Source organism: Prionailurus bengalensis, chromosome E2 (assembly GCF_016509475.1).
Source record: "Prionailurus bengalensis isolate Pbe53 chromosome E2, Fcat_Pben_1.1_paternal_pri, whole genome shotgun sequence".
Lineage (NCBI taxonomy): Eukaryota > Metazoa > Chordata > Mammalia > Carnivora > Felidae > Prionailurus > Prionailurus bengalensis.
The window spans coordinates 55608122-55625236 of NC_057352.1; the positions used below are offsets into that span (position 1 = coordinate 55608122).

The 17115-nt window shown below is 59.0% G+C and overlaps 1 protein-coding gene across 3 annotated transcripts in view; it reads left to right on the forward strand.

Moving 5' to 3' along the window:
• The window catches only part of LOC122494513 (c-Maf inducing protein), a 235114-nt gene extending 221329 nt beyond the window's left edge, over nucleotides 1-13785 (forward strand). For all 3 annotated transcript variants that reach the window (XM_043599750.1, XM_043599753.1, XM_043599752.1), the window contains 8 exons: nucleotides 817-924; nucleotides 3006-3122; nucleotides 4594-4734; nucleotides 5489-5536; nucleotides 6611-6757; nucleotides 7651-7756; nucleotides 9098-9168; nucleotides 11765-13785. In XM_043599750.1, the coding sequence (XP_043455685.1) occupies nucleotides 817-924; nucleotides 3006-3122; nucleotides 4594-4734; nucleotides 5489-5536; nucleotides 6611-6757; nucleotides 7651-7756; nucleotides 9098-9168; nucleotides 11765-11818 (792 nt within the window). In that variant the 3' untranslated portion in view covers nucleotides 11819-13785. The remainder of the gene's footprint in view (nucleotides 1-816; nucleotides 925-3005; nucleotides 3123-4593; nucleotides 4735-5488; nucleotides 5537-6610; nucleotides 6758-7650; nucleotides 7757-9097; nucleotides 9169-11764) is intronic.
• Nucleotides 13786-17115: the final 3330 nt, after the last annotated feature.

The following is a 17115-nucleotide window of genomic DNA, read 5'->3' on the forward strand; positions in this document are numbered from 1 at the left end:
AGCAAATTGTCCTTCCTTCACTCCTGAAGGAAACGATTGGCCACTTCTATCAGGTTTCTTCTGAGGACAGAGAGGAGGTAAGAAACAAAGGCCTTGGTTTCCCTCCCTCTCCCTCTCTCTCTCTTTCTCTTTCTGCAGCTATAGTAGGGTGGATGTGGATGGAATTTCTCCCAAACACACATACGTGTTTGCACACGCCCACCCACCCACCCACACGCGGAACTCTGGGAAAGCAGTTGAGACCCACAGAGAGCGGTGCATGTGCATGAAACCGCCCTCCTCTGGACAGAGCACCTTCCAGGGAGAGGCAAAGACTCAGAAGGTGGCTCAGAGGACACACAGCCAGGGCAGCAGGCAGACCCCCCGTGGTGGAGGGGGCAGATGTCCTGAGAGAGCAGGAGAGAGGAGGGTCAGAGAGCTGAGGGCAGAAAGCAGGAGTCAGGACCTAGAGGTGCAGAGAGAGAAGAGAGGAAAAAGAGCTGCCCCCTGTGCTGTGCCCGGAAAAAGGCGTAGAAAAGGGGACTGAGTTGAAGCAGTAGCTTTGAGCCTGTCTCCCCCTGATCTGTCCACAGACTTGCTTCTATTCAGAGCAGCTAACCAAGCCAGGCCTGGCCCTTCGTCCCGCGGAGCTGATGGGGAACGGCTAGTGTTCCCCAGTTTACAGATGCCACGGTTTTTCCCAACAGGCCTTCTGTGGAATTCAGGAGGTCGGAGTCGCCGGAGTAGACGTTAAACGGATTTCTTAAGTGCGGGACTTGTGGGAGCTGGTCTCGTCTGTGGGATGGGGCTGACTGCTGTGCCCCTTCTCTGCTGCAGGTACACTCATGCCTGCTGAGCGTGCGGGCCGGCAAAGACGGCTGGTTTCAGCTGTACAGCCCCGGAGGGGTGGCCTGTGATGATGACGGGGAGCTGTTCGCCAGCATGGTACGTGGGACGGGACTGTCAGTGGGCACTGCGGGCGGGGACCGGGTTTGCCCCGCCTGATGAGCGCCAGCACTGTCCCGGTCCGGCAGTGGCCAGCCTGGGAATTTCTGGATGGCATCGGAGCCAAAGAGAAAGATGGTGATGAAGACGGTGACCAGGAGTGTCGCTTTCTGCCTCTCACCCGAGCAGGCACCAAACCGAGGGCACGAAAGTCCTGTTCTCGCCCCATCTCACTCGGCTCCGTCGGGAGGTGACACGTAGTGTTACCCCACTTTCCAGGCAGGCAGCAGAAGCCCGCGGTGCTCACTGCCCGAGCTCACGCAGCTCACCGTAGTGGCAACGTTCAGATCGAGCTGCTGAGATCAGGTCGAGCTGCTGAGGGCTCAGAGTGCTCAGAGATTCTAGAAGGCACTGCAGACCCACCAGCTCACCCGACCTTTGCAATGAGAAGTCAAGGTCAGGATGACCATCTCCTCCGGGAGACGAGAGGTCTGACGTCACCAGACCCACAACTGGGCACCCGCCGCGATTTCCAGTACTTTCTTCGTGCCGGACACTGTATTGGGCACCGCACGTGCCCTGTTTCTTCTAGGTCTTCAACTTCATCCCATAAACACGCCTGTGCTGAGGCAGCTCCGGACAGGTGCCGTGGCTTACCTGAGGTCACACAGGCTTTCAGCCTCCAGGTCCCTCCCTTGATGGGGCCCACGCTGTCCAGAGCCTGCCCTTCCAGGGGCAGCGTGACCGTCTCCTGACGGGGGGCACAGACTGTCCTCCAGGTGGCCAGTGACCTCAGCTGTCCCTCCTGCTCGCAACACCAGCTGGGTTCTGTGACCAAGCGTGTTCCCAGCGGCGAGAAAACAGGATTCAGGGGGCCTCTGTGCTGCGCCCTCGCTTCGCCCCCTCGTCTGTAAAACGGAGTGGAGCGCCGGCCTCTCGGATGCGATCGCCTGCAGTGACGGAGGCAGGGCGCCCAGCCAGGGCCTAGCACACGGCCCGCCCAGAAGTGACAGCTGTGGTTGGTCTTCTCTCTGCTGGGCCACCCATCCAACAGGGCCAGCTCGCGAAGCTCTCCGCAGTGACGACAGATCCGGCGCTGCCTCTGGAAGCTTTCTTGAAAGGGACTTATTTTTAGATCGTTTTCCTTACGCACTGGCTCTCCACTCCTCACCCACTGCCTGACAAGTCCCTCTTGAGTGCCCTGTGCATCCTGGAAGTGCACCCCACCTCCACACTCACGAGGGCTCCCGTGATGTCACAGCTTCACCACGGCAACAGCCGGCGGTCCCCCACCCTGTGTGGCGGGGACTCGGTGTGCGGAAGAACCCGGGGGGCTGGCAGCTTCCCCACCTGAGAGATTGCGTCTGTGCCGGAGTTAACGATGGAGCGGAAAAGATACACGCGGAAAAGGAGGCAGGCAGCCCCTGAGAGAGCAACGCGGCGTTTCCATGGAGACACAGGGGGCAGGAGCGGTCCCCTTGATGAGGCTGCCGTTTCCAACTGTGGAAGGGCATTTGCCATTGCACAAAGGGGGAGAGCACACTAGGCATTTGGGGCCCCGGCCCTCGGGACCCACCTCCAGAGACACCGGAAAGAAACACCGTCGCCTTAGTGTCTGCCCCGCGTGTAGCCCAGGTGGAGCAGAATTTGCCAGTTCCTGGGTTTCTGGGGCAGGTGATCACTGAGCACCTGTGGAGCTCATAGGGCGCTTGGGAAGGGGAGGCAGGGCTCCCTACAGATCTCTGTCCCACGTGTGGTGGCACCGTATCCCCTGTACACTTACTCCCCGTCCCACCCCTGCCCTGGCAACCACTCCACTTCCCGAATCTGACACCCCAGGCCCCTTCCGTGTGCAGAATCCTACAGGATCTGTCCCTTGTGATCGGCTTACTGAGCACCACATCCCCGTGGTTCATCCACGCCGGAGCACCTGTCGGTGGGAAGAGGGGGGTCTGATGGTCTTTTCAGATGTGGTGTCCAGAGAGGGTGTGGGGAATCCTTCCGGCATGCCACCGGCAGGCATCTCGGGCCACAGCCCCACTGTGGTCACTGCCCTTCACGTGGGCTGTCTCCCGTCATAGGTGCACATCCTCATGGGCTCCTGTTACAAGACCAAAAAATTCCTGCTCTCCCTGGCGGAAAACAAGCTGGGACCCTGCATGCTCCTGGCGCTGAGGGGGAACCAGACCATGGTGGAGGTAAGGAGCTGGCCCGGGTCCCTGGCAAGGCTGCTGTCTTGCCCGGTCCTTCGTCTTTGTTCACTGGGCACCTTACAGAGCCCAGAGCTGTTAGGGCAGCTGGGAGCACAGCGGTAGAGGAGGTAGGTGTGGCCCGGCCTCTCCCAAGTCGAGCGGGAGCGAGAGGCCCCCCGCCACCTGTCACAGTTGGTCCCTTTCACTTATGATCAGGGGAGGTTTCTGCCCATTTGTCTATTGCTGTGGAGCAGGCCACCCTGGTGGGGGGGCTCAAAACAATGGTACTCATTTATTTGGCTCACGGATCTGGGGGTGACTGGGCTCAGCTGACAGGTTCTCACCCTGGGTCTCTCATGAGGAGACCGGGCCAGCTGGGACTCCAGGCCTCTGTCTATGAAGCAGCCTGGGGGAGCACACGCCTGGCCCAGGTCCCCCCTGCCTCATCCTAAAGTCCCCAGAAGCCTGGGGCCCCCAGAGCCACTGTCCACAGACAGGATGGCAGAAGCCATGTTGCTCTTCCCGGTGCAGCCCCAGAGTCAGGCAGCAGCACTTTGCCACGTCCTACCCACGAGAAGTGCTGGCCGGTAGTCACGGTGACGGGGATTAGAACACCTCTCGGTGGGTAGAGCATCAGAGAACTTGAGCCCCAGAGCGTCCCTGCCAGTGAGATTTGGGGGCCAAGGAGTCAACAAGAGGCCCCACAGCAGGGGTGAGGAAGAACAGAGGAGGTCAGGATGGCTGAGTCAAGGGGTTGGCGATTTTGGTGGATGGGCCCAAAGAGCCTAAGTGCCCAAAGGCCCCGGTGGGCATCTCGGAGGTTCACTGAGATGCTTGCGCAGGGAACTTGCAGGACGGGGGTGAGCAGGGAGCCAGGAGGCAGGTGAGCCGTGCTGTGAGGGCCTGGGCCGGGCAGGCTTTGCTTGGCAAGTGAGAAGTCGCCGGAAAGGGCTGCCCGCATGCTAATCCTGGGCGAGAGGGCCTCAGAACAGAGATCGCGTCGGCTCCCCAAGGCTCTGGGAGGCAGTGTGTTGCAGATGTCCTCCGGGGCTCCAGTTTCATTCTGAGCCTGTCTTGCACACCAACCATGTGCCAGGCACAGGGGGATAACTAGGGATGGAAAGAGGTGCCCTGTCGTTTGGGCTCTCTCCCAACCCTTGAGGTCCTAGCATGCATCATTTCTTCCCGCATTTGCCGAGAGCCTGCTCCGTGCTCAGCTGGCTGTGCACGAATGTTCCCGTTGTACAGACGGGAAGCTGCGATACGTGATTTGCCCGGGTCACCCAGCCAGAAGGACAGCGAAGGGGGAGCGTGGTTGCTCGTTTGCAGGATGAGATCTCGGGGCACGTGGAGCACGCGGAGCTTACCCGAGACCCCTCCCTGTGGCGCGCGGGGCTGTTGGCACGGGCTGAGGTCCAGCCCTCCGTGCCTTCAAGGACCAGCCCTGCTGTAACGCACCTCCGCTGCTCTCGGGCAGATCTTGTGCCTCATGCTGGAGTACAACATCATCGACAACAACGACACCCAGCTGCAGATCATCTCAACCCTGGAGAGCACGGGCGTGGGCAAGCGCATGTACGAGCAGCTGTGCGACCGGCAGCGAGAGCTGAAGGAGCTGGTGAGTCCCCGGCCCGGCTCTGGGGCGCACGTGCCGGGCCCGCCAGAGCACAGCTGGGGTGCAGGGGGACGGAGCCCGGGTCCCCCGCCCGCACCTGCACGGGCCTCTGTCCCCGCGAGTCCTCCTCCAGACCCGGAGAGGTCGGGGCTACCACCTGCCACTTTCCAGGTGATCACAGACGTGTCGGGTCACTGCCCCAAAGTCCCGGAGCTCCTACGGGGCCTGGCCAGGAGTCGCATCCTGCCTCACCCCAGAGCCCTGCGCGGCAGCCACTGCCTCCCTCCCCATATCCCACAGGCCCTTCTTTAAGTGCACCAGGGCTGGGCTTCAGAGGGGTGGTGAGCTCACACCTCCCCGGTCTCCTGGAGCAGCTCTCACCCGGCGGCCGATAGGAGACGGTGTATAAATACTCCAGCTCCCTCTCCGCACAGGTGGGACACCTCTGAGACATGACTTCTCCACCATTTCCCAGAGGACCCCCAGCGGTAGCGGTACCCTAACGCTCCCTTCCTGAGGGGCCTTCGCCGCCTCATTCGCCCACTCCCTTGCTGGCGTTTCTGGGGATTCCCTCTCTGATAAACCGGCTGTGTTCGCACCTTGTCTCGGGGTCTGTCCCCGAGACCGAGACCGCCACGTGGCCTTCTGCCGCCGAGAAATAAAATGGCGCTGTGCGTGATGTCAACGGGGAGGGGGGTGTGCAGGCTGGCGGCCCAGGGGAAAGAACGGGTCGTCATCAGTCCGGTTTCTGTTGCAGCAAAGGAAAGGCGGGCCCACCAGGCTAACACTGCCCTCCAAGTCCACGGTGAGTTGGTTTTATTCTCCTGTGGGGCTGGGTAGAGGGAAGAAGGCAGTTAGATTAGACCTCCCTGATGAAGAACTTTAGCCGGTGGAGCTGACCAAGGACCCTGTGGCACTTGACAGGCCAGCTTTTCCAGGAGGGAACCAGGTTCCAGGAAACCACACACGGTAGATTGTCGCTGGTATTAATGTTAATATGTTACCAGTTAATAATAGTACTAATAGCTAATATACATTGAGCATTCACGCACCGGGTACTGGGCTGTTCCTTTTATCACCACAACAATACTGTGAGGTTGGCGCTTCTCTCCAGCCCCACTGACAAGGTCTTCGGGGATCTTAGTTCCTCCTATCCTGTGCCGTCATCCTTGACATGAGGTTTCCACCTCGTGGTCCAAAAAGGCTGCTCAAGCCCTGGCCATCAGGTCTCCATTCACGCCAGCAGAAGGAGGAAGAGCAGAGAAGAACATGCCCCTTCCCTTTAAGGGCTTTCCGAAAGTTCTCCTGGACATCTCCCTGTATACCATTGTCCAGACTCGGCACACGGCCACATCTAACTGGGAGATTAGCCTTAATTCGGTGTGGCCGTGTGGCAGCTAGAATCCAAGGATTCGATCACTAAGATGAAAGGGAGAGCAGACATTCCCCGCAGCCGCCTGGTAGTCTAGTGCTCACGCGTGTCTTGCCCTCCAAAGGCCTTAGAGGTGGGGGGACCTCAGTGTTCTCAGGCGGGCAAAGGGCCCAAGCTGCTGCCTGGGAAGGGGAGCTGGCCAGGTACACACGTCCGTGTGCACGCACACACGCCTGTGGGAGGGACGTGCCTCGGAGCACCCCAGTCGGTGACTCAGGGTGTGAGTCACGGCACTGGAGGCTTTCTCCCCCACCCACGGGGACTGGGGGCAGCCGCTCCCAGCACCCCCCTCGGTCCTACCCCCCCCCCTCCAAGCCGCTCCGTCACCCCTGCTGCAACTGTCTACGGGGCAAGGGAAGGGAGGTGGGGACAGGGGTGCGGAGGGGTCTCCGGAGCGCCTGGCAGCCCCGGGCCTTCCCCGAGAGCCCACTGCCTGTCTGTTTGCAGGATGCCGACTTGGCTCGTCTGCTGAGCTCCGGCTCTTTCGGAAACCTGGAGAACCTCAGTCTGGCCTTCACCAACGTGACCAGCGCCTGCGCTGAGCACCTCATCAAACTGCCTTCTCTCAAGCAGCTGAACCTGTGGTCCACTCAGGTGCACACTGTCTGCCTGCACCCTGCTCTGCCCCCGGCCGCCCCCGCATCCTGCCCCCTCCTCCGTGCCCCTGTGTGCCCCTGCTCTGCGCCCTCCTCTGGGACTGGCCTTCCTGCCTGGAGCCCGGGGCCCAGTCTCCTGATTACCACGCCCCTGCCCAGCTCAGTACCCCCTCCATAGGCCAGAGGACACTTAGGACCTCGTGAAGGCCAGTGGCCCGTTTCACAGTTGGAGTTGCTGAGGCCCAGGGCAGGGGCGTGCCCAGCAAAGCCTTAGAAGCCCTGAGAGGCGGGGCTGAGACATGACGCTGGTCTCCCGCACCCGCCTGGGTAGCACACGGGCAGCACGGGAGTCTTCCTGTTGTGGTAACAACCACAGCACACCGATGCTTGCCACCCACGCTCGATGTCATTTGCGCTGCGAAGCGCCTTGCGTGGATCAGCACATGTGGTCTCCACTCCCCACCTGTGACGTGGAGGCCCCGCCAGAGCCCTCCTTTTATAGAAGAGGAACCAGGTGTTCCCGGCAGTCTGCCTTCCAAGGCCCGTCCTGCCCCATCCTACTGTCCTGCCCAGGGAAAGGCGGCCTTGGCCCTCACTGGTAGCCGGAGCCCCTGAGTTCAGAGCCCTCCTTGACCGACAGCAAACCGACTCCTGGGAAGGGCGCTTGGCTGGCCCGCATCCCACCAGCAGAAGCTGGACTCGAACCCCGGTCAGGGGAAGCATTTGAGTCTTGGGAGAGAAGCGAGGGCAGCCCAGATCCCCCGGCTTGAAAGGCGGTGGCTCTGTCCCCATCACCTTCCTCCACCGCTGCCTCCAGCCTCGGAGTCATTTCCCTGAGTGCCGTGGGGACGTGGGTCGATCCCCAGGGCTGAGGGGTTCTATGCTCCACAGTTTGGAGACGCCGGCCTGCGGCTCCTGTCGGAACACCTCACCATGCTCCAGGTGCTGAACCTGTGTGAGACGCCTGTGACCGACGCCGGCCTGCTGGCCCTCAGCTGTGAGTCCTGCAGGGGTGGCCAGGGTGGGCAGGGCCTGCTTCGTGCATGCATGCACACGTGCATCCATTCATCCACTCACCCATCCACCCATTCATGCGTGCGTGCATCCATTCATTCAATAAGTGCTCATGAGCACCTACTGTGTGCCAGGCACCATTTTAGGTGCTGGGAACACAATAGGGGACATATCCCTGCCCTCATGGAACTTATATTCTAGAAGAAAACGAAACCATGAGTGCCCTTATCCTCCAGATACTTGTCTGAGGGATCAAGTTTGGGAAAAGTGCCCTAGGACAGGCTTGCCCTGCTCTCCTGCCCAGTAGCATCCATCAGCCGGGGTTAGATGTGCAGATTCTCAGGTCCTGCCCCAGACCTGCTAACTCAGAAACTGCAGTTTAACAAAATGCCCAGGTGATTCCCACGTGTGGTTGAAGTTTGAGAAGCATTGCTCTAATAGAAGGAGCCACAAAACACCCAAGGAGCCCAGAAGTGCCGATTCCTGCACCCCAACCCTGATCTACCAGAGCAAAGTCTTGGGTGCTGAGCCTGGGAAGCTGCACTGCCCATGTCCCACCCACTGGTTTAGATGACAGGCCCCATGCCTCAGCTGGGAGGAATCATGGAGGGCTTCCCCGGGGAGGTGACCGGATCTGGGTGTACAGGACATACGTAGGAATTGGCTGAGGGGGTTGATAGGCTGGGCAGGGGCCATGGCTCCTACAAGGTTGCTGGCAAATTCCAGATGGCTTGGGGGGGGTGGGGACAGGAGACAGGGGTGATGGAGGGCAGAGAGGATGAGGTTTGGGGACACTTTTCTGCAAATGTGCTCTTTGGACACTGTCATTGGAGTCACACAGCCCCTGGCTCGGTGCCCCCAGGAACGGGATGGAACACTGCACCTCTGATGGGTGGCTCCTGACCAAACCAAAGTTCGAGGCGTGCTTTCAAGAAGGGGGGTCCTGGGTCAGCCCTACTGGGAGAGCTCCCAGAGCTCCCCTTGGGGAAGGGCCCAGCCTGGCCCACTGGGGCTGACCTGGGATGTGGCAGGCACACTCTGGGGAACTTCAGGGGACAGCAGTGCAGGGACCTGACAGACCAGAAGGAAGGGAGGCTCAGAGAGCAGGGAGAGAATGTAAGCCCAATTCAGACCAGCTCCTGCCTGAAACAGACTTTCTGTCCTGGTGGTGCCCTAGCAGTGCCCCTGAAACCCTCCCGCCCCATCTCCTAGACAGGGGCCTTGGCTACAATAGTCAGCCCCCCAGCTTGACTGTCCCATACCTGCAGCTGCCTTTGTGGGGTTCTCACTGACCTGATGCCTGTGTCTGTCTGTCCTTGCACAGCCATGAAGAGTCTTTGCAGCTTAAACATGAACAGCACCAAGCTCTCGGCTGACACCTATGAAGATCTGAAGGTAATTCTTCCCTTCCTCCCTTTCTCCCTCCCTCCCCCCCTTCCCTCCTTCTTTCCTTCCATCCGTCAGCATCTAGACACCAGTGCTTTGCCCTCGTGGAGCTTATTCTCCAGCAAGAAAGGCTAGTACAGCGGCAGATAAGTCAGTAAATAAAATAATGGCAGGTGGAAAGGAGTGGTAGGGAGGAAGCCAGCGGGGAATTGGTAGCTTAGAAACAGGGAGGGCCTGTTTGGCACGTGATCATCAGGGATGGTCCCTTCGAAGTCACATAAGCTGAGACCTGTAAGATAAGAAGCCATGGATGCAAAGGATGACAGGAAAAGCAAGGGCAAAGGTCCTGAGGCAGAAGGGGTTGGTGTGAACTGACTTAGTAGCAAATGTGACTAGAAAGTAAGAGAGAACAGACTTGGGCCAGACTGAATAAGCCCTCATAGGTCACAGAAGGGTTCTGGATTCCATCCAAGTTCAGTAGAAAGCTTTCAGAGACTCTAAGCAATGTTGTGAGTTATGCTTGTAAAGGCTTGTTGTGGCTGTTACCAGGAAAACTGATTTTTTTGCTGGAGCTGGGGGTGGTCCAAGCAAGAGTAGAAACAGGGAGAACATCGACAGGGCTGATGCAGTCATGGGTTAAGCTCCTGGTCCTGTAGCCTGGGCTAGGTTGGCAGTATAAAGTTGGGGCAAGAAAGAGGATCTGAGTAGGGAAAGGTGGGCACGGTTCGTGGGGACTGGTGGAGCTTGGCCTTGAGAAGTCTGCTGCCCCCATCACTCTGGGTCCAGTACCAGCTGCCCCGGAAGGAGTGAGTGGGGCTGCAGATAAGCCAGCGCTGAGGACGGAAGGGCTGGGCCGGGCAGCCAGACCGACCATGAGACACCAGCACCTTCACACGCTGGAAGCCACTTGGAAGGAATCCACAAGCAGGGACCACCCCTTCCCCGCCCCACCCTCAGCTCTCCAGCTCAGCCAGACCTGCGGCCAGCTTTAGAGCACCTACTATGTGCCAAGCCCAGGCTGGGGACAGGGACAGGACCAAGGTGCCTCTGGTTCACCACTGCCCAGGAGGAAGCTCCGTCCTGGCAGACAGATACATGCAGTAACCAGGCCAGGACAGGGCTCAGGGACCAGCAGGGAGGGGACAGGGGACAGCCAGCCCTGCTCACTAGGGCAGAAGAGCCTTCACAAAAGGAGGTCTTGAGAAGGGAATCTGCCGAGCAGGCCAGGAGAGCCGTCAGAGGGTCCTGAGGAGCATGTGAAGCGGGGCAGGGGTGCGGCCGGCGCAGAACCAGCCTGAGTGCACCCTCCAGGGCCTCCCCGACCTGCCGGGCCCAAGTGGGTGTTTCTGCACCGGTGAGGATTACTGTGCCCCCTGAAGGCGAAGGAGCACAGATCCGGGTGCCCTAGCCAAGCAGCAAAGGGGCGTGGTCAGCCCCTTGTGGAGAAAAGCCACTTTCGCGCATCTGAGAGACCCATGGTGCCAACTTGAGCATACTGGCCAGTGACGCCCAACCTCTGTGCTGCGGGCACCGGATGGCCCGGAGGCTGTCTGCCTGCCTGGGGGCAGGCGGCCTGCACTCCACATCAGGCAGGCAGGGCCCTCCAGCTCACGGCCCCGTCTCTCAGGAGAACCTGGAAACCTCCGTGCCAGTTTGCCATCTCCTGATCGGAGAGGTTGGCTTAAAGAAGGTTTTACAGTGCTGCACAGGGGAAGGCAGCCCCCAGTCTGTAGCCTCTGCCTGAGCAGCGGGGCTGGGGGCCCACGAGCCAGAGCGCAGGGGAGAAGCACGGAGGAGCCGTGCGCACGCACGGTACAAGGTGACACTGGCCGGTGCCCCCACGGAGAGTCTGGAAGAGGGAGCAAAGGGAGGAGAGCCATTAGCCCTGTCGGTGCAGTGAAGGCTTGTGGAGGGAAGGCCAGCCGTTTATAAAAGAAGGAAGAGAGGCGATGTGTCTGGGTGGCAGGGATGGAGAGCGGGAAGCAGGTGTGAACAACAGCAGGTGGAAGCTTGCAGTCTAGACGGTTCCGACGCGGGGGCGTCCTGCAGGGGAAGACTCGCTGCCCCCCAGGTGCCTCCATTTATGGCGATCCCGCCGCATTCGCCTGCCCGATTTCCCGTAACGATGGCCTGTAGGCGGTGGTGACGGTGCGGTGCGGGTGGTTCCCGCCTGTAGGGCACACGGCCTTGTGTTGTTCAGGGCGAGCTGTGCGTCAGGCGGTTCCACCCTTAGCACCGTCCTGTGAGCCGTGGCCGGATCACGCTGGCTCCACAGAGGAGGAGGCCGGGGTCTCTGCCCCCGGGTTCGTGCAGCCAGCAAGTGGCAGAGCTGGGGCTCCCACCGGGGCTTTCCGCCTTCAGAGCCAGGCATCCACGGCCTCGCAGAGGCAGGGGGCACGGAATCCCCTGCAGCTGTCCGCCCACCTGCGACCTCCGATCCCGGGGCTGCTGCCCTGTGCTCCCCGAGGTTACCCAGCTCTGAGCCCGAGGGAGCCCCGACGGCAAGGTGGGGAGGGCACAGTGGGAACCCCGGCCGTGGCTGCGGGAGAGCCAGGCACCGCCGGGCCAGGTTCGGGAAAGGACTGTCCTCCTTGCTGCCCCGCAGGCCAAGCTTCCCAACTTGAAGGAAGTGGACGTCCGCTACACGGAAGCCTGGTGAAGCTCCCGGCTCGGCAGGAAGGAGTTTGCAGCTGCAACACACGACTTTTGACTAATAGCCGTAGAGCGCCGGTCCTGGGGTCCCGCCCCCAGCGTCCCGGCTGTGAGATAGATGGGGGAGTCTTTCTGGGGGCAGAGGGCGGAGGGGGGAGGGGGTGGGGAGGGGGGCCGTAAGCACGCCCAGCCCCGCCTAATTCTTTTAGCTTCATAATTGGAAACCTTGACCTGATCCAAAAAGGACTTTGTAGCAACCAGAGGAGCATCAGCGGGTCGGGGGAGAGGGTGGGGGAGGGGTGGGGGCCTTGGGGAGGGGGGACCCTTTGTGGATTTTCTTTGCCTTTGTGTTCAATTCCGTGTGGGAAAAGTCAACTCCGATGCCACCATCACACGACCCTGATGGGCCTCGAGGGCCGAGGAAGGGTGCTTTCTTCCTCACAGGCTCCACCGAGAACTCGCCCCCGCCCCCCACCATTGGGACAAGAAAACCCAGACATGTCATTGCACCGTCCTGTGTCCTCGCCATTGCTATGCAAAGTGATTCTTGTTGTACATAAGATTTAAATAATGCGCCTATTTAAGAAATGTTGACAAATTGCGGGTCTGGGACCTGCCTCTTATTTATGAAGTCTCTGACCCTCCCTCCCTCCCTCCTGCCCTCCCACCCCGCCCTCCCCTGGCCCGTAGTACTGTATAAACCAGTCAGCTGTTGGGGTAGTGGTAGTATTATTGTTATTTTTTTAAAGGAAACAGACAAAAAAAAAACCTCCTTGGAAAATTAATTGCTTTTTCGTAATGGATTCTGTATGCTAATGCTCGGCCGTCTGTCCGCCCGCCCCCACTGTGCGTTTCCAATTCCCAGATGTCTCCAACTTGCCCCCGGGTGAGGGTCAGGCTGGGGGGCAGAAGTGGGGTCCCCACGTTGTAGTCCTGTTCCTGCCAGGCCCCGGCTTTCTCTCAGCCCCCTCTTACGCCGTTTGGGGGGTGCTAACCTGTCCTCCCTGGTCCATCCCCTGGAAGAGCTGCCCCGGCCCCGGCCCCCGGAGAGCTCCCATCTCCGGTGGCCTCTGCCATCCCTGTCCCCACTGAGACTGCGGCCTGTGGCCTCCCCGCCATCCTGTGCTTCACGTGGTCTCCTCACGCATGCCTGCTTCTCTGCATGGTCTCTTGGGAGAAGAGAGAGACGTCGCCTCCACCAGCCTGACTGCCCACCCCACCCCTATGAATGTGACCGCTACAGCACAGACACCCTTTCTGTCCCCACACCTGCCCCGAAGACAAACCAACCTCCGTTTCTTTTGTAAACAGTCGGCTTTTTCTTAACAAGCCCTCCCTGTACAGAACAGCCCTTTTATGGTTTACTTGGGGTCCCCTCTCCCCCCAAGCCCCCTCTTCTGTTGGTTTAGCACAAATACCGTCCCCCTCCGGCACCCCCAGCCCTGACCCCTCAGTCAATGTAATTGTTTTATATATATTTAATCTTATTCAATGGAAACCATGCTTTTGTCGTTTTATACTTTGCTAGGTAGACTTTATTACCCCCCCCCCGACTATGCCCTCATTTTTTTAAAAAAGGAAAAAAAAAAAAGAAATTGGGTTTCAGTCTTAATTCATTTTACGTGCCAGGTTTTATTTTGTGTGTGCGTGTGAGTGTGTTCTGTTTCGTGTTTTGTTTTCTTCTGTTGTTGTTGTTTTCTGTTGTTTGGTTTTATTCTCTCCCCTCCGGTCCCAAACTTTATAGCACTCTGGTGCAGGAAGAAGCAGAAGCAAAAACAAAAAAACAAAAAAACAAAAAAAACAAAAAAACAACAACAAAAAAAAACTCTAAAAAAGAAAAAAAAAGAGCCGAGACATGCCATCTTTTCCCTTCGCACTGTTGCTTTTCCTGATGGTTAATACTACTGTCACGTTAGCTGTGTTCAGAGATGTGAAATACTTTCAGGCAAAAATAAACTGTAAGTGACTCATTGACATCTGGCCTTTCTGTGTGGCTTCGAGGGAGCCTTTCGGCGGGGACGGGAAGGGGACAAGACCTGGGCCGAGGTCAGGACTCCTCTGAACGTCCCGAGCTGCTCACCCTCGGCACCGTTGACATTGGGGGCCAGACCCTCCTTTGTCACGAGGCCGTTCTGTGCATCCGAGAATGTCCTGCGTTGCCCCTGGCCTCGGCCTGCTAGATGCCAATAGTACCCAGTCCCCCCGCCCCCAGACTAACAACCAAAAATGTCCAACAGGGACAAAATCACTCCCTGGGGGAAACCCAGGCTGCCAGTCTCTGCATCAGGGCCCTTACGGCAGCTCTCGTCCAGAACTTCTAGGACCGATGGGCCTCTTCGTCACCTGGGGGTCTTGGGAAAATGCGAGTTACGATTTCCAAGGTCTGGGTGGGGCCCGAGACTCTGCTTTCCAGGACCTCTGGGAAACCCAGATGCTGCTGGTTTTTGGAAGCCTCTCTGAGTTCAGCAGCCTAGAACCATCCACCCGGCTGCCCGCTCACCCACATGTCCCCAGGAGGCAGTTGGAGGAGTCCAAGGAGAGACTGTTTCCACTCCTCTCCTAAGTCATTCGCTTTGCAGGGTTTCTTTGCCCAGTGTTACCCCAGCCCAGTGGCCCGTCGCTCACGCCCCACATCCAGCACGTTGCCTGCCTTCAGAAGCCGCTTGAGAATGTTCCTGAGTCTCCTCCTCCATCAGTATCTCCACCTCCCTCACCCTGGGCCGGGCCCCTCATCCCTGTCCAGGGGACCGAGCAGCCGCCTCGATGCCTCCCTGGTCCATCCTACACCACCTTCCTACCCTCACTACCTGCCCTGCCTCTCCACATCCCTGCTGCCCGCTCCTGGCCCTCCTCACTTCCAGAGGCCTCTGGCCACACAGGGAAAGCAGGAGCCGTGGGCGAGGATCAGGAAGGCCCCAGACTTCAGGCGTGGCGGGTGGGCCAGCTGCAGGTGGAGACGTGCGTGTACGAGGCGCGAATGCCTGCTCCATCCCCAATCCTTCCCACCCGGGAGAGGGGGGCGGCTCACAGCAGGTGCACCCGATACCAGATGGAAGGGGGGTCCCTGCCAGCCGTCCCGTCCTCAGTCCTCCTCCTCGCTCTGTCCTGCGTCACCTGGGGCTCCTCCGCCCACTGGCTTCTGGGGGAGCCTGGAGAGTGAGGCTGCCCGGCCAGGGGTTCCCCTGGGCGTCCCAGCTTCACAGTAGTTCCCTCCACAACTCTGGCTCTCGGAGGAACACCTCTCCCCTCTCCGGGTCTTAGTCCGGCTGGACCTGCCCGCTCCCGCTGGGGAACCTCACATCCTTTGCCCCCGCCTGCCCCCCAGAATGCCCAGAGTCCAGCCAGTGCCCTCCCCCGGCACAGCCGAGCCACGGTGTGTCTTTACTTTTAACCCAGTGGCTTGAAACAACAGAAACTTACTCTCTTGAGGTTCTAAAGACCAGGACGTCAGCAGGGCCCCGCATTGTCTGAAAACTCTAGAGGAGAAAACTTTCCCTCTCTCTTCCAGCTCCCAGGGGGGTCCTGGTGTTCCCGGTTGTGGCTTTGCCCCTCCAGCCTCGGCTGTGTCCCACACGCCAACCCCCCACCCCTTCTCCAGCGAATCTCCCTCTGCTTTCTCTTATCAGGACCTCTGCCATTGGATTTAGGACCCACCTGGATGACCCAGGATGACCCCGTGGGCAGATCCTTAACATGATCACATCCGCCAAGACTCTTTTTCCAAATAAGGTCATAGTCACCCGTTCCAGGTGAATGTATCTTCTGGATTCGACGTTTCATTAATCCTCCTTTGATAACTGGGGTTCATCTTTAAGGCTATGAATGATAGGGAGGTTGCAATGATCGGGCTCATTTTCTAACGAAATGCTTACACCGCCCCTCCTGTGTGCCAGGCACAGTAGCAAGGGTAAGGCTTGTAGGTCTGAACTCATTTACACCTGATACGCCTAAGGGGTGGGTGCAGATATGACCCCTCTTGACCGATGGGGAAGTGGAGGCCAGGAGAGGGTGGGTCTCTTGGTCAAGGCCACACGGGGAGCGGGGGACGCAGCCAACCTTAGAACCCAGGCATTTTGGGAAGATCTCTCCGCTGCTGGCTGGTGAATGGATGGGGCTGGGACCAGGGCAGGGACCTTGGAAAGAAAGATTCAAGAGGAGCTTGGGAGTGAAAGTGCGGAACACGGTGCCAGGTATGGAGGGAAGGCCAGCAAGGAGTCAAGGGTAATGTTCACGTTCCCTGGCTTCTTCTCACTGGGGGCTTCGAGGGCCTAGAATTAGCACCTCTGCCTGGCAGCAGCTTTCTCAGTGGCCTGCAGGGCTGGTGTGTCAGTGCCCCTGCGTTCTCCCTCCTCGTGGAGGTGGAGACTCCCGTCTGCTTCCCCTGGGGACAGTCTGCTGTCCCCAGGGCTCACCAGCCTGTTAGCACTTCCTTCTGTTCTCGCCCTCACTTTCCCTCCATCCCATCCTGGGACCACTTCCCAAATAAACCACCTATGCTGGAATCTTCATCCCACAGCTTGCTTCTGGGGAAGCCCAAACAAAGACGGTGGCTAACCATGCTAGGCGACAGAGGGACAGGTTACAGGGGGAGCCCCCTCCCCCACAGGCTGAGAAAGCCCTCCTAAGGAGACTGCACGGTCGCCGGGCACGTCTGCCTCAGCCTCAGCCAAGCCAGAAGGACCGTGCAACTGGGGACCCAAGAATCAGCTTGCACCTGTTTTCAGAGGTGGAGGTGGAAGCTGCCAGATGCTCTCACACATTGCTGGCAGGCATAGAAATTGGTTCGGCAGGTTTGGAAAGCGTATCGACTAAAAGCTAACCATCCAGCCCACCCTGTGACCCCACAACCCCACTCCTGGGTATATAGACCCGGGAGAACCGAGCACACGTGTCCACCAGAAGACACAGACAAGGATGTTTATAGCAGCATTATTCGTAAGAGCCAAAAAGTGGAAGCAACCCAAATGTCCACTAAGAGGAGAATAAACAAACCAGGGTGGTCTCGCAGTGGAAGAGCTTGAGCGCCCCCCCCCTTCAACAGGAGAATCAATAAAACGCACAGCGACGTAGTCGTGTGATGGAATTCTGCAGAAAAAGGCCAAAAGAGCCAACTTCTGATACCCACAGTGGCGTGAGTTAATTGGACACACGTTAAGTGTGTGGAAGGAGCCAGGAGGGCTTGCCGGAGGATTCCATTTATGTGAAGTGCATGGACAGGCACGAGGCATCTATGACTACAGAGGTGATAACCGTGGTTACTGATAGTGCAGGGGGCGGGAGGTGTCATCGACTGGGAAGGGAAGA